At 37.2% G+C, this 16,640-nt stretch overlaps 2 protein-coding genes across 2 annotated transcripts in view; one reads left to right on the forward strand and one right to left on the reverse strand.

Moving 5' to 3' along the window:
- LOC109096199 (E3 SUMO-protein ligase RanBP2-like) overlaps positions 1 to 2,667 on the forward strand; it is a 60,402-nt gene extending 57,735 nt beyond the window's left edge. The window contains 1 exon segment of the mRNA XM_042730560.1: positions 1,965 to 2,667. Within this exon segment, the coding sequence (XP_042586494.1) occupies positions 1,965 to 2,273 (309 nt within the window). The 3' untranslated portion in view covers positions 2,274 to 2,667.
- Positions 2,668 to 6,612: 3,945 nt separating this feature from the next.
- LOC122138404 (LIM and senescent cell antigen-like-containing domain protein 1) lies at positions 6,613 to 15,977 on the reverse strand. The gene is made up of 7 exons (XM_042730557.1): positions 15,825 to 15,977; positions 14,830 to 14,979; positions 10,476 to 10,626; positions 10,291 to 10,383; positions 9,582 to 9,630; positions 9,406 to 9,481; positions 6,613 to 8,719 (listed from the first exon to the last, which is right to left on the reverse strand). The coding sequence occupies exons 1-7, from the start codon at positions 15,911 to 15,913 to the stop codon at positions 8,584 to 8,586; spliced, it is 744 nt and encodes a 247-aa protein (XP_042586491.1). The 5' UTR covers positions 15,914 to 15,977; the 3' UTR covers positions 6,613 to 8,583.
- Between the last annotated feature and the right edge of the window lie 663 nt (positions 15,978 to 16,640).

Genomic DNA, 16,640 nt, shown 5'->3' on the forward strand with positions numbered 1-16,640 from the left:
TAAGTTCAGATGAAGTAGTTGCAGCATGTTTTTCATTAAAGCTTATTAATCTATCTCTAATTTTAATCTAAACCATTACAACGTCTTAAAGACAGAGGTTAAGCAAAAAACTTTCTAAACTGCATAGCATCATTTCTTTTAAGATAAGATAAAACATATCACAATACAACACTTTAAGAAAAAAGGTCCATTCTGCAACGTTATTGCAAAATGCACTTTCTTGCACAATCATGATACATTTAGCAAAACGTACACATACGTGGCATTCTTAACTGTTGAGCAAACTCTAACAGAATGTATATCTCATTACTGCCTTTTAAAGCTTTTCAGGTTTTGTGGCAGACGTTTGCAGTTTCAAAGCTCTAATATCATTTGCGAGAAATTGTAACTCCAAATTAAAGTTCACCCACTCAGTCATTTCTTACAGCATTCTCATCATTTTCTTATTCAAATCTTCCTGTTTTTGCATCAGTTGAATTGTTCTTATTCTAAAAACAATTTCCTGCTGCTCCATCAGTTGAGATTCTGTCCTGCTTGGAAAAAAAAAAATCCACATGAAGTTGCGAAATCACGCAGTTCCTGATGGACAAATCGTTTACGGCTGGTCTATGTGGTATTACAGTACATCAGGCAGGACATCCATATGCTTACCTATCATTCATTGACCTCAAACATGGCTTATAATCTGAAATATGTATGTAGTAGCAACTTTACATGGCAGCTCAATGTTATCCTAGAAAAAGTGCGCAGTTCACATGTTTTTGCGGCGTGTGGAAGCTAAACAGTAGCGCACTTGGGCTACTGCATGACAGATGGAGGCGCTGGTGCTATCATTTGCTCTTAAAATACTTCATCATTTTTGCTGATACAGATAAGATTAATGCATCTTTTGTATCTGTAAAGACTACATTTATTTGTGTGCACTCAGAATTACAAGGAAAAATAATGAAATCAAGCAAAATAATGAAAGCAAACCAGATGCGCTTTCTGCCATCTTGGACTCTGTGAACTTGAGTGTGTCACTTCAGAACTCTGTGTATGCTTGCCTTTTTACAGACATGAAAAAAATATCTATAGAGAGTGAAACTTTTAAATGAACCAGTTCAAATGGAAAACAAATATTCTCAGATTATGTAATCCGTATGAAACATCCATACAGGCACATACTGCGGAGATGATGAGTGTCTCCGACTTCATCTCTTAAACTGAAAACAGAAAGTAACAATAAATTAAAATGTTAAAGGGTAAGTTCACCCCAACATAAAAATTGTCATTAATTACCCTCATTTCATTCCAAACCTGTAAGACTTTTGTTCATCTTCGGAACACACATGAAGATCTTTTTGATGACAGTGCTGTCAGATTTCCTTCCACAGACTGCCTTTGTAACTACCATTTTGATGCTTCAGAAACTTCATAAAGAGATCGGAAGACCTTGTTATGTGAATCGAGTGGTTTAGTTAAAATTTTCTGAAGAGAATCGATCGCTTGTTATGGTTGAACAGATTTAATTTAGGCTTTTACTCGCATGCAAACATTGATCAGCGAACATAACCAACTAAAAGTACTCAATAAATGATTATTTAATATACATTAAGCTTACTGATATTTTAAATATTATTGTGAGTTTCAATAGATAATAGAAGGATCTTAGTAAACATGTAAGATTTGAATATTAAATGCTTTTTAAATGTGTTTTTTGGTTGTGGGACAACATTGTGCTCCAATTCTGTAGAATGGTCCTTTGACAAAAAATCTAGTAGTATGTCAATGAAATTAAAAGATCTGCTAGGAGTAACTGAACCTCTGGAGCGAGAAGGGTCAGTGTTGAACATTATGAACTAAGATGCAAACAGCTGATCATGGTGGTGGTCTGAAATATCTAGATTCTAGAGAGTTTCTGCTTCTAGCTGTGGTTTCTGATTTAACTCAGATGTGTGTGTTTGGGTCCTGCTGTCTCTCAGGGTGGTGATATCACCAACCAGGATGGGACGGGAGGGAAGTCCATCTACGGAGGGAAGTTTGAGGACGAGAGCTTCGAGGTGAGGCACACGGGGCCGGGGCTGCTGTCCATGGCCAACCGCGGCAGAGACACCAACAACTCACAGTTCTTCATCACCCTCAAGAAAGCAGAGCACTTGGACTTCAAGCACGTGGCCTTTGGATTCGTCAAAGACGGCATGGATGTGCTGAGGAGAATCGGAGAGCTGGGCGCTAAAGATGGGAAACCCACGAAAACCATCACCATCTCAGACTGTGGACAGATTATTTGAGCTTTTCTACACAAACTACTGTTCATCATGTTTGAGACCGTGGTCCCTGAACTCATGTAAATCAGAACTTGTATATGCAGTGGTTTTATTTTTGTCCCGTTTGTGTGTTAATAAAGTGGACAGCACTATTTGAAAATAAAATTAATGGAAAAAAAGAAAAACTTTATTTTATTACATAACTTGTTAACTTCGTAACTCCAGAGTTTCCTCACGTTTACTGGGGTGTGATTGGACAGAATGTAAATCTTTTGAAGACTTTCTTTGTTAAATGTGTGTATTTGGTTGAAGATCACTTCACTGACACGAGGTCTCACACAAACACTGCCATGTTTCTTCCCACTTTGAATTTCAAGAACGTAAAATAAACTTCTGACAACTCGATTTTCACTATTAAGTCAAAGTGCGTCGTCATTGATGACAAACTGTACATGCTGTCAGATGCTTCTGAACCAAGTGAAAGCAAAGTTGCTGTTTCTCCTTTAGTTTTGAGGAGTTTCAGGAAAACTTAAGTTATCTCTGACTAACCAGCAGTGATGTGGGGAGTTGATATTCATTTGTGTGCACTGCAGTAAATAAACTCTAATTAATTTAATGTTTATAAAAGGGTAAATTAAACCTTTTAGAGGTCTGGGTACTTTTACAGTGTTTTTATAAACGTTTTGAAGTTTATGAAAGCGATAGTTCACCCCAAAATGAAAATGTATTTTGTCAAGCTTGGAAGAGCCAGGATGTTTTTAATATAACTGACTGGATTTGTCTGAAAGAAGTCAGTCATATACAGCTAGGATGCTTTGAGGATGAGTAACTCCTGGGGTAATTTTCGTTTTTGGGTGAACTAACCCTCTAAGTTACATGAGAGCCAGTAAATGACAGAATGATGGTGTTTGAGTGGATGGACCCTTTGAAAATAATCAGCACTGTAATACCTTCACCGCTGCTTCCCATACAGGAGACTTCAGACACCTGCCTTCATGAAACCGATTTGATTTACTGTCTGAGAACTGATAAATGCATTAGTGCATGGAGTCAATATAATATCACATATATACGCAAAAAAATAAAGTTTTGCAAAGGAAAATAAAGTTTTGCAAACAAAAATTAAAGTATTGAGGAAAATAATTTTGCTTTTTGCAAACAAAAATAAAGAATTGCAAAACATAAATGATACCGCGCGAAAGCAATGATTTTGCAATATATATTTTCCATGGTCATATCTAAAATTTTATTTGCAACACTGATTTTTATTTTGCGTGTCAGTCTAGTTTTGGAGCTTGCGCTGCAGTTTTTCCTGTGCGCTTCATTTTTCTGCGCGTCTCGCTTTGTGACGCTGTTTTGACGTGGGGGTGGAGTCAAGGGGCAGGGGCGTGTACAACATGCCTCCCTGGAAGTGACGTCATCGGCCCGAGACGCAGCTCACTGATCCAGGTACTGTCATGATGAGCAGATGCATGCGAGTGGATCGCTTCCTTTTATTCACTAGCATTAAAACATGCATGGTTTCGTTTTATTAACTTTATTAACAAATATATATGTGTATTAGCAGCGTTTGCTCAAGTTAAAGAAGTTATTACCATGCACATCTGTTGTTTATTTCTCTCGATGTGCACTCTTTTACTGGCATAAAGTTGGCTTGACGTTGGACGTTCGATATTCGCAAATCTAGGGACCGTCTCTAAAGTTACATGCGAAACTACTATACACTTCTCTAACGTCAATAGCATGCAAGGAGAATGACTAACAGTCATTAAAACAACTGTTAACTGTTCATCCAGGTGTCAACTATAATGCACACCTTTTATATTTTTTGATAATTATTAAAATAAACTGTAAATCATATGTAAAATATTGCTACTTTTTCATTACCGAATGGACGTAAACACTAATTTAAAGCTCAAAAGCTCAAATGAAAAAATAGCAATATTTTACATATGATTTACAGTTTATTTGAATAATTATGAAAAATATGAAAATTGTGAATTATAGTTGACACCAAGATGAACACTTTACAGTATGTTTTATGAAAGTGAGTCATTCTGTTCAAATGCTATTGAGCTTTAAATTTGTATTTAAGTGCATTCGGTAATGAAAAGTAGCAATATTTTACATATGATTTACAGTTTATTTGAATAATTATGAAAAATATGAATGGTGTGTGCATTATAGTTGACACCTAGATGAACACTTTATAGTATGTTTTTATGAAAGTGAGTCATTCTGTTCAAATGCTATTGAGCTTCAAATTATGGCATATTTTAAATTTGAGCCCATTCGGTAATGAAAAGTAGCAATATTTTACAATTGATTTACAGTTTATTTTAATAATTATCAAAAAATATAAAAGGTGTGCATTATAGTTGACACCTGGATGAACAGTTAACAGTTGTTTTCATGACTGTTAGTCATTCTCCTTGCATGCTATTGACGTTAGAGAAGTGTATAGTAGTTTCGCATGTAACTTTAGAGACGGTCCCTAGATTTGCGAATATCAAACGTCCAACGTCAAGCCAACTTTATGCCAGTCACACACTTTTATAGCATTAAATGTGAATTGTTTCATTTGGTTAACTGCATGTGTATTAACAGTGTTTGTTTAAGATCTAACCTGTGGGAGGACGCCAGCGCACAGAAGCGTTCTTTGTTCACATTAGTTCAGAGTTACTGCTAGTTTTAATGTAAAATTATGCAATTCACTTCATAAACTATAACGTACATCATTAAAGAGGTCTACGACTCAAGTTTTATATCGATCTCGACTTCGTTTTTCATTTACATAACTCCTGGCATAAATTAATAAATGACTGTCATTGTAAGATAAAAAAAAAAAATGAAGCTCGAATCTTTTTGGTTTAATTTTGCCACGAGTTTAATGCATAAACAAACCCGCGTGACCATAGCAACCTGAGATTATCAGAGATTGATCAAATATTTTTATCCATCCCACAGTCCGTTGATCGTGTCTTTTTATGTAATATATGTGCATATAAGGCTTTTATTATTTTTATCATTATATATATATAATATATCCAAGTGGATGCTGCACACTGCTGGTGGTTGAGGAGAGACCCCCTACATGATCGTACAGCGAATTGGGTGTACAACAATACATTATAAAACGCTATATAAATGCATCATTCATTTATTCATATAGGCTAACCGTATATAATAATTGATAATAATATTATATTAAATAGGGCTATATTTTTATATTTATTGTTATGCTTATTTCCCCTTTTAATTCGTGTATTGCTTACCTAATTAACGTTCTTTGTTAAATTGGTGTTTTCCATTTACAAATGAAACTAGCGAATTATTCATTTATAATTCTAGTATTTTATTATTATAGGGTTATTGTTAAATTCATCCTCTAAAGTGCACTTTAATGAAAAGTGTAATGAAAAGTAGCAATATTTTACATATGATTTACAGTTTATTTTAATAATTATCAAAAAATATAAAAGGTGTGCATTATAGTTGACATCTGGATGAAGAGTTAACCATTGTTTTCATGACTTTTAGTCATTCTCCTTGCATGCTATTGACGTTAGAGAAGTGTATAGTAGTTTCGCATGTAACTTTAGAGACGGTCCCTAGATTTGCGAATATCGAACGTCCAACGTCAAGCCAACTTTATGCCAGTAAAAGACTGCACATCGAGAGAAATAAACAACAGATGTGCATGGTAACAACTTCTTTAACTTGAGCAAACGCTGCTAATACACATATACATTTGTTAATAAAGTTAATAAAACGAAAACCATGCATGTTTTAATGCTAGTGAATAAAAGGAAGCGATCCACTCGCATGCATCTGCTCATCATGACAGTACCTGGATCAGTGAGCTGCGTCTCGGGCCGATGACGTCACTTCCAGGGAGGCATGTTGTACACGCCCCTGCCCCTTGACTCCACCCCCACGTCAAAACAGCGCCACAAAGCGAGACGCGCAGAAAAATGAAGCGCACAGGAAAAACTGCGCAAAATAAAATCAGTGTTGCAAATAAAATTGTAGATATGACCATGGAAAATATGTATTGCAAAATCATTGCTTTCGCGCGGTACCATTTATGTTTTGCAATTCTTTATTTTTGTTTGCAAAAAGCAAAATTATTTTCCTCAATACTTTAATTTTTGTTTGCAAAACTTTATTTTCTTTTGCAAAACTTTATTTTTTTGCGTATATATGTGATATTATATTGACTCCATATTAGTGCAGTTACTCTCTTAATTGTGAACAAAAATCTAATTATTACAGTTGAACATTCTGTGACTTTCCAACTGGCTGATAACAACCAAACAAAATACAGTCCAACAGAACTCGTGAGAAATGAAAACAGCATGAAAAAACTCTGCATTCCTTTATTCATGAACCCTTCTATTGTTAAACTGCAACACAAATCAGAGTTGTGACCCCTCATGTTACATTCTATACAGTCAGATGAAACGGTGAAATGCTGGATGTGTGGTGTTCAGCTGCAGATCTCACGTAACACTCCTAAAAACACCACAGGAAAAATCTGACCAAACACAAACACGAGGAACGTTGTGGTCAAAATGAAAGCGAGTCATTAGAGTGCTCCACATGACGACACGGATTGTGATATCTCAAAAACTCCCCACACAGAGAAGCTTATATTTCATCAGATACACTATAATGCACTTACAAACACCTCTCTTTCTTTAGGAGAAAAAGAGAAGCCCTTCCAGAAATGCCTTTTCAGTCCACAGGTTTGACTTGAGAGTAAAACGCTCTTCATCAGAGCTGCATATGAAGCCTTCAGCAAAACCTGAGTCGGATTCTTTAGTAGAACACAAAAACATGCCGACCATCATGTGCATGACTCTTTCATCAACTCAAACTGACACATTAGAAACCAGTGTCTTCTGAAGGAGTGTGTGAGAGCAATGTTGTGAAGCGTGACATAAGAGTGTTTTCTGTCCAGCTGACGTTATGATCGTGTGTGAACTCATGAACCTGTGTGTGACCACTGGCCAGACGGGATGCTTCAGTTTTAAACGCTTACAATATTAGTATTTTTCTCACACACTCCTATCATTTCACATCAGAAGACATGGATTCAGCCTAATGGGGGTCGAATGGACACAGCAGATCAAACTGCCTCTATTCTTGCAGGCCTGGGGTGTTTCCCACAAGCATGGTTAGCTAACTTTGGTGGTTAGTGCCACTGAATTCTATTCGTAACAACGGAACATAGTTGCTTTTGGCAAACACTCCCCTGATTGATTTTCATGTTCTTAGTGCATATTGTTTAGATACACTCACCGGCCACTTTATTAGTCTGCTCGTTAACGCAAACATTGAATCAGCCAATCACATGGCAGCTACAGGTCAGGACGATCTGCTGCAGTTGAAACCAAGCATCAGAATTGGCCAGACTGGTCTGAACTGATAGAAACAACGGGAACTCAAATAAACCCTCGTTACAACGAAGTCTGCAGAACAGCATCTGAACACAGAAGACGTCCAACCCGTAAAACAGAAGAGTTCCTGTCAGCTGGAATCAGTTCACACCAATACAAGACTGAAGAAGGTGGAGTTCTGCTGTGACATAAACAGCATGAGAGCTGTTGTGTCAGCCTTGTGTCAGCAGTTCAGGCCGCTGACGGTGTAATGGCTATTTTGGGGCACACTTTTGGCCTCTTTGTACCCACTGAGCATCGATTAAACAGCACAGCCTACTTGTTGCTGGCCATGTCTGTGCCCATCTTCTGATGGCTACTTCCAGCAGGATAACACACCATGTCACAAAGCTCACATCATCGCAAACTGGTTTCTTGAACACTAAACTTCAGTGACCCCTACAGTCACCAGATCTCAATCCAGCAGGCCATCTTTGGGATTCACTGCAGCACTGTCATGTCAATATAGACCAACAGGTCTGAGGAATCTTTCCAGCATCTTGTGGAATCTAGAATTAAGGCAGTTCTGAAAGAAAACGCAAGGTGTAGCTAAAAAAAAAAGTGCCCAGTGAATGTATAAAAATGAGAACCGTAGGATGGAGAAGGTTAGTGCACTGAATATGAACATCCTGTCATCATTTGGAAAAAAAAATCTTCTGTTAACCTGAATTAAATTAATTCTGTGATTGTGTCTCTTTAAAAGACGGATGAAATGGCTTACATTTGTTTTGTATTTTACAATCTGTATATGAACATTGATGTGTCAGAGATCTAGCTACATGAACTTTCAATGGAAGAACAAATTTCTTTTGGTTTTTGTTTGTCTTTGTGTTGGGAAGCTGACACGAGGGACAGAACTGTCTCAGGAGGAAGAAAGCAGAAACAGAGACACGTCACAGACAGATGGGCATTTTCTTCTTCCTCATGTCTTTGGGGTCTTGTTTGGACAGGCGTCTCTTGAGCTCGTCCGGCACGCGCTCGTAGCAGTGCTTACACACGGGCTTCAGATCCATCTCCACAAACCTGTCCCTGAACAACAGCACAGAGTAACAGACATTACCCTCCGCACCAATTCTTTCATCAGAACTTCATGTTAAATTACACCACCCTGCTTATATTGTCTGCTTCTGGTAAATATCAAATAATATCCTTTTATTATTTCATGCAAAACCCCGAGAAATTCTTATGAGTAAAAAAACAAACTATCTAGTCCCATTGTATTGTACAGTTATGAAGTCTGAGTGAAGTGATGTCTGTTTCACTGGGTAACAAACTCCTACAGTCATCCGTCACTACCGGAAAGACACCAAGCATGTGACAAAAGAGGCACGAATCAGAAAACAGAATGTTGACTGGATTTTGATGTGATTGGTGTAAATACAGCTTGGCTTTGGACATGAAGAGCAGCAATGGCATCATAATGAAAGATCATGTGGTCAAAAATAATATATGCATGGAAGATCTGTTCACAATAACACACGATAAGAACAGTGTTCGTTTTGACAGCAAATTTTGTTTAAATTTCCTGTCTATATACAAAAACTGATTTAAAATTGCCAAAAGAAATGCAAAATGAGCGACAGCTAGCCCCAGTCTCCCCCACGATTCATTAAATATGGTTTGCACAACTCAAATGTGAATGTGTTCCTAACATTTTGAAGCATCTGAAGCTGATATGTTCCTGTCTAGCATACATCTGAAACACTTGTACACACTTGAGGGTCAGCTTGGAGTTGCACGTGGAGCAGCCGAAGCATTTGACACACCAGGCCTTGTTCAATGCAGACACCACTTCAAAACAAAAGAGAAAGAGTCAAGCACACATGTGGGCTCTTTGCTATAAATCCTTGGATTTTGATCAGCATTATATGAACGATGTAAACGGTCTCACCATCTCCTTCGATGACGCGGTTGCAGTGGTAACAGACTTCTCCAAAGAGCTGTGAGAGAAGTGTGACACATTCAGATCATGTTTCAAAGCAGTGTGTTTTCACTGCATACAGCATCTGCCACGGATGTGGGCCGCATCATGTCTCGGTAATATTTTTGTAGACTGTCCCATACATATTGTTTCTAATGGGGTTTGGACCGAGTGGGTTATTGATGTTGAAAAGACATCAAAATTTATGTCAAATTTGCAAATCAAACTGACATCAAAAACTTGACATGATGTTGATTTGAACATGAAACATATTGGTCTACATATACATAAAACCAATTTCAGTGTGGTATTTATTTCTTATTTAAACCCAATTACCACTGGAAGAAATTGCCATCCAAACTGAATTTAAAGTGACGTTACAGCATTTTAATCAAGTCTTGAATTTGACTTCAAGATGCCCACTGGGGAACCTGATCACTCCTTTCACATTTTAAATGCACATTGTAAAAATCTGAACATCCTGGTAAGTTATTACATCATTACAGTGATTTGAAGTAAAATGCCTTAAGCTTAATGCTGACTGAACTGCACAAATACAACAGAACAGACAGCATGCATCTGTTTTTGATCAATGTTTATATTCTTATATTCATATCTTGATTCATACTTCATATTTTTCATCATAGAGTGGATAAATGAGCTAATTTCCAGACGTTACCTGGTTGTAGTGAGTCTCACAGTATGCCAGGCCCTTGCGCTCATAATGCCGATGACCAAGAAATGGTTTCTCACATTTAGCACACACGAAATGCTGCAAACAAGAAGATGATAGATGATAATAAATGTCAAGATCCCACTCCCACTATGATGGACACAGAACAGCATGTATTATGGGTGAAATACCTCCACGTGCCACTGTTTGCCCATGGCATTGACCACGCGGCCCTCGATGGGTCTCCTGCAGGCGCCGCAGATCGGCACGCCCAGCTTATCGTGACACGGCAGACAGTACAGCTCACCCCTCAGCTCCCTGGCTTCGGCCGTCAGCTCCTTACTGAAAGCAGAATCACTCAACCCTGAGCTTCAGAAACATGCCATGGGTTCAACATCTTATTCCTATCTCACTGTCAGAAAACGTGGGACATCTTTGTGCCTTCACATGTCAAAGTACTACCTTAAAGGTACATAAAACAGTCAGAACAGTCACTTCAATAGATTAGAGTAATACAGTAGGTGGCCAACCAGAGTGTGCTTTCTTCCGCCGCCACCGCCGCGTCTGTAAAGTGCATTTGCAGCTTTTGACCGCTGAGTGGCGCTTTAACCACAAGTTTTCAAACAAACACATCAAAGCACATTTTCGCAAATAGCTGTCAGCTTTGCCTCGCTGGTGTGTTACTTTTGATGGCTACAGTCTGGGAAAATGAAAGAAAAACACTGTAGTTTAAATATTGAATATTCACAGATGAAACTCTAGTAGCCTACTTAAGTTATGTTTGTTACTTAGAATGAATAAAACAGAATAAAACACGCACATACTTTGTTATTCGTTACCTGTCATTTATTTTGACAGATAACTACTTGGGGAAAAGATATCTGTCTGTACACTGATTAAAAAAATGTTGCCTGTTTTATAAATTATTTCCATTATTTTAGTAAAACATGAGGCACGGAATAATTTTGCTCACATTATTTAGGCCAAACTAAAACAAGAAATGAATAAATTAAACCTGCGCAATTTAGTTAAATCATTAAAACTGAAAAGAATGGACAAATTAATAAAATGTCCTCATGTTTAAACTCAAGTTCTCTCATTATAATCAACAAAGTGCACACAATGTAAAAAAGAGCTTCATTAATTGACAACTTCAGTGAATTTTAAAGGGACCCTTCTTTACTTGCTTTCATACAATTTAAGTAAAAAACAAAATGCAGCCACATTTAAATGCAGGAGTGTATTTTATTCCTTAAAATATCAGAGTGCAAGATTTGCACGGCGCGCATGATGCTGACACACAACATTTATTCTTATTTGTCTACATATTTTTTCTTCATTAAAATTTTTTTTGTGTATTATTTTGTATTATTGCATGTAAAAATAACTTAGTAATGCATATGCAAAACGTGAAACTGCAATCTTATTCGCAGTCTATAGCATTTTATAATTATTTGTACAATAATATCTAACTTAACCTGCTTAGTATCTTTATTATCTAATCTAAAAGAGATTTATTAAAACAATCAAAATCCACGATTTGGAGCGGCATCAGCCGTTAGATCATTTTAAAACGTCAAATAGCCTTCAATTTACAGGTTATAAATGCATCTGTCTCGGTTGTAGGTTTGCGAAGATTTATTTTTAATGCGGATCCCGTACTGTAACCTAAAACAAATGTGCTCTTTTACTATTCATATTCAAGTGTTTGTGCAGAAAATTATTAATGTGCATGCATGACAGGGAGGCGCCCTGAAGATCTTTTTTTTTTTTCTTTTTTTTCTTTCCCCTTTCTTCCTGATAATGAAATAACTTAAAACTGGGGTGCCTTACATACATGAGAAATATATCTACAGAAATCTTGAAATGTCTACCTTTAAACGAACCAATTAAAAACGAAAGCAAATATTCCCTGATTATGCACATCCTGTTGAGAAAATAACAAGCACCATTAATCAAATCTTGCACCTGACAAGAAAACATTAGTTTATTAATAAGTAATTAACATGTCTCCTTTTTCACAATTATTGGGCTACTTCTGCCTGTGCTTTGTGGCAAACTTAATGCATGTGCTTGAGCGCGGAATATATTAAGGCTCATTATGGATTATAGATGTTTATTTAATATAAATAATGACTTAAATGAACAACTACTAGTAACTAGAAAAATCTTACGTGGGGGGCAGACCTATTAAATACCTTCTATACATCTCTGTTTTTAAAGCATTTTATTTGCGTTTGTATAAATTCTGCTTTCAGAACGGTCCGTAATGGAGAGATGCCTTAACACAGATTTTTCCTCTGAAACACAAATCGATAATTGAAATAAAGTTGATATTTTATGTTTTAAGAATGGTCAACCCTTCTCCATTCTGCAGATATTGTTGCTTCTGGTTTGTGCATCATAAATCACATAAAGTCTACAAAATGTTGTCTGCCAAAAACTCTTTTTTGTCAATTCTGTAACGCACATGTATTTTCCAAATCTAAAATAGCCTATAAAACACGTTCATAGACGGATACTTTTCTGATGTCTGGACTCTGTTTGGATTTAGAAAAACATATTGAAAATTTATATTTCAGATTTTGACTGTGAATGTCACGTCTGTAATAATAATAATAATAATAATAATAATAATAATAATAATAATTCCTTACATTTATATAGCGCTTTTCGGGGCACTCAAAGCGCTTTACATAGAAGGGGGTATCTCCACCTGGATGATGCGACGGCAGCCATATTGCGCCAGAACACCCACCGCACACCAGCTTATTGGTGGAGTAACACTGGAATTGCAGCATTAAACTAAAAATAATTAGGCCTATGTGATGTCTCAGGACAGTTTCTTATTACTGCAATATATTTTTTCATTTGTATTGCCAAAACGACTGCACCGTTGCCACAAACAATTAAATCTGAAAATAGTACAAAGCAGCATACGCTATACATTAAGAACAAAAGTTTTTGTCTCTTTGGCAGATGCGTGTCTCTTTCGCCAGTTTCTTTGTCTCTCTCACAGAAGCACCTCATCTCGCCTGAGATAAAACAAAACCATATTATATTGTATGTAATACTCTTTAGGCCTGTGCAGTTGCAAAAATTGCAAAAGCCAAACCAAACAAGGCATGAAAACACTTTGCCTAAACCTACTCTGCAAGTTTGAAACCCTCATCAGACACTCTCCATATGAAAGAGCAAGAGATTCACATCTTTATTTCAACCCCCACAAGCAATACAGAACTACCCCAAACCCCAACCCCCTCCAGATTAACTGAACTCAGTCGCTACTGTTTGCTTAGTGTAAAATGGACACGCTCTATCTTAAATAAAATAAAAATGGTGTAACATAAACTTGTAACATAAACATGTAACATAAACAGCGAACTGCAGAACACATTTGTATTAATCATTTAATATATTATTTTATTATAAATAAATAATTCAAAAACACCACAACCCGGGATTTGAAACTGTGTTGCTAAAATCACTAACTTGATAAATCAAACTTCCCTTCTCCAGCCAAGGTCTTCATTCATCTCACTTCACAATAATAAAAAAAAACATCATCATCAAGCAGATAATTCTTGTGTGTTTATTATAGTGTATTATAGTATATATATATATATATATATAGCAGGCCTGGATTGGCTAATTGGGAGCACCAGGAGGATTCCCAGTGGGCCGGTCTGTATTTTGGCTGTGAGGGTGTGTTGTCATGTTACAGTACTGGGTTGAAATATGCTGCCTGTATTCACAGCACCCCTACTCTTTTTAATTATTATTTTCTTGCAGCCCATATTATTATTTTCACAAGACCATAATAATAACAAATTCTCAATTGATAATTAATCATTCTTTTTGCAAAAATCATTGTTATTTGTGAACGTAGGCGTTTGAGGAAGGCTTTAAGACGAAGTGGAATCCTCTGCCAGCTGCTCCGGCTTCACAGCGAGGCGAATGCAACTTATTGATCATGAGCCCAACATTTAGCAAGGCAGGAAAACATTCAGTTAATGCAGTTAAATAGAGAGAGAAAAAATACATTGAATAAAAAACAAACAAACAAAAAAAAAACCTAGTGTGGCTATTCTTAAACTTGGACCTATATATATATATATATGTAATGACTGATGAATAACAATAGCATGCAGTAAGAGCCTTTGTGTAAATGTCTTTCTTTTAATTTTTGATGCGTAGACTAGTCTAAGACTATCCCACGTTCTGAAATTAACTCACTGTAAATTTTCTAATGGTTTTTAAGTATGTTACAATGTTATATTATAATGTTATTGTTGTTTTACTTCTTTATTTCATCTCCGTTTACAAACCAAAATAATAACAATTACACCAACTTTCCATACCTTCCCTTTGCGCCACCTGGCGGTAGTTTCGTGAATAACTTTAACACCCAACTGACTTGCACTTAACGCCGTGGCCCTGTGGCAGATGTATTACCCATTCTGGTTGTCCACCTACTGTGACAGATAAACGATGGGAAGTCTCTCGTCCGTCCCGTCGATTGTGTATTCGGAGTATGTTACTCACCCACAGTTACTGCAGTTGAAGTGGTCAGGATGGTACGGGTCATTCTTGAAAATCAGCGGGATGTCATCAACAATGGCTTGACATTTCTGGCAGATGTACTTCCCCAGACTGTGAGCCTTCTCACGGTCATGACACGGACGGCACAGGTGTCTGTCAACATAAAACTATTCACTCAATCAGAATTTATAGACTAGCTTGTTTATGAAAACTTCATGGGCCTCATTTATAAACTGTGTGCGTATGTTTAGATTTGATCTTAGAGTGAGAATGCCCTTAAATCTGTGCTAATGCTCATATTTGTAAAAACTGTCTTTGAAAAGTGCTTAGCATCATGTCAGCGTCTGAGCAGAGGTATGCACTTTCTCCTGTTCAAGTACTGCAGGTTTTTGGAAATGTAAGCTGTTCTTGCAGCTCGCTGTTCTAAATGAAAGAATTCAGATGATGACTGCTGATCTTTTAAATGTTAATGACATTAATTAGGAGTCGTTTACAAGGCAGAGAGCTGAAACCATTCATTTGCGCGCAAGTTCAAGATCATGTGTGATTCATAGATTTAGCATCTGAAAGAGATGCATACGTGTGTTTTCTGTGCATACGTTCATTTTATGAATCACACGTATGCTTATTTGAGAGATGATCGTAAGATCAATTTTAGGTTGTTTCTGCACAACATTTTAGAAACGAGGCCTTATGTGATTTAAATGAATGTTGTACAACCCTGCTGAAAAAAACAGCATATGCTGGTTAGGTATGTTTTGAAGCATGGGAGCTACATTGAGCTGGTCATTAGTTGGTCATGAACTGGTTGAAGCTGGTTATGAGCTGGTCCTAAGCAGGAACTAGTTACTTAGTACCAGCACATGACCATCTTAAACCAGCTGCCATGCTTCAGAACATACTTAAATGGTTTTTGTGTTATGCTGTTTTTTTTTCCAACAGAGAAGGAGCACACAAAGTCCTTATTTGCCCTGAAGTACAGCAGCGGCTGGACTGACCTGCCTGCGTTCTTCACGAAGCCGACTTCAGCGAGCACAGCCTGGCACAGATCGCAGCAGAAACAGTCAGGGTGCCAGCTGCTGTTCATGGCCTTTATCACACGGCCAATGATGAACTCGCCTGGAAACACAGCACATGCAAACACACATCACACAGATGCTGAATTCAGTCTCATGGTCTTCAGGATTAAATAAGCAATTGCTGCAGACCAGTGTAAACTTCTGCCAGAACTCTATTTGTGTTTAGCTCCTGACTTGACAAAGAAAATGAGGTTCCACCATAGGTTCAGGAGGGGCCTAATAATTCAGTCCTATCAATCATCATCACAAGTGTGTATAAGCAGCAGTCATGCAACGATTCTCCTGACCCCTCCACCTCCCCATCTCCGCCTCTAATAACATCAATACAATCCATTTTATACCATCAAATGGGGTTCTAACCTGGAGCTTAAGTCTCCGTTCAGAACAGTAAGACAAGTTCTTTTACTGTTAGTTATTAAGACTGGATGGGCAGGTGAACTATCCCACCCCTCGACCAGTGCCATTGTAATAATATAATAAATATTATTCACTTCACCCATCGGTGGTTTTAATGTTGTGGCTGTTCATTGTAAGAATGAAAGCTGATTTTTTTTGCATTCATTTTATTCAGTCGGATTAGTGTCAGTCACATTTTAGCATTTTAGCATAAGATCCATTCATTTCAGTACAATGGGACACTTTTGAACTGATGACTAGGTGATCTTGATGGTTCCTAAATACTGTTACTGATATTTTTACCATAGAATAATGAGTGATCAGACTCAAGGGTGAAGT

This window comes from Cyprinus carpio, chromosome B9, assembly GCF_018340385.1.
Source record: "Cyprinus carpio isolate SPL01 chromosome B9, ASM1834038v1, whole genome shotgun sequence".
NCBI lineage: Eukaryota > Metazoa > Chordata > Actinopteri > Cypriniformes > Cyprinidae > Cyprinus > Cyprinus carpio.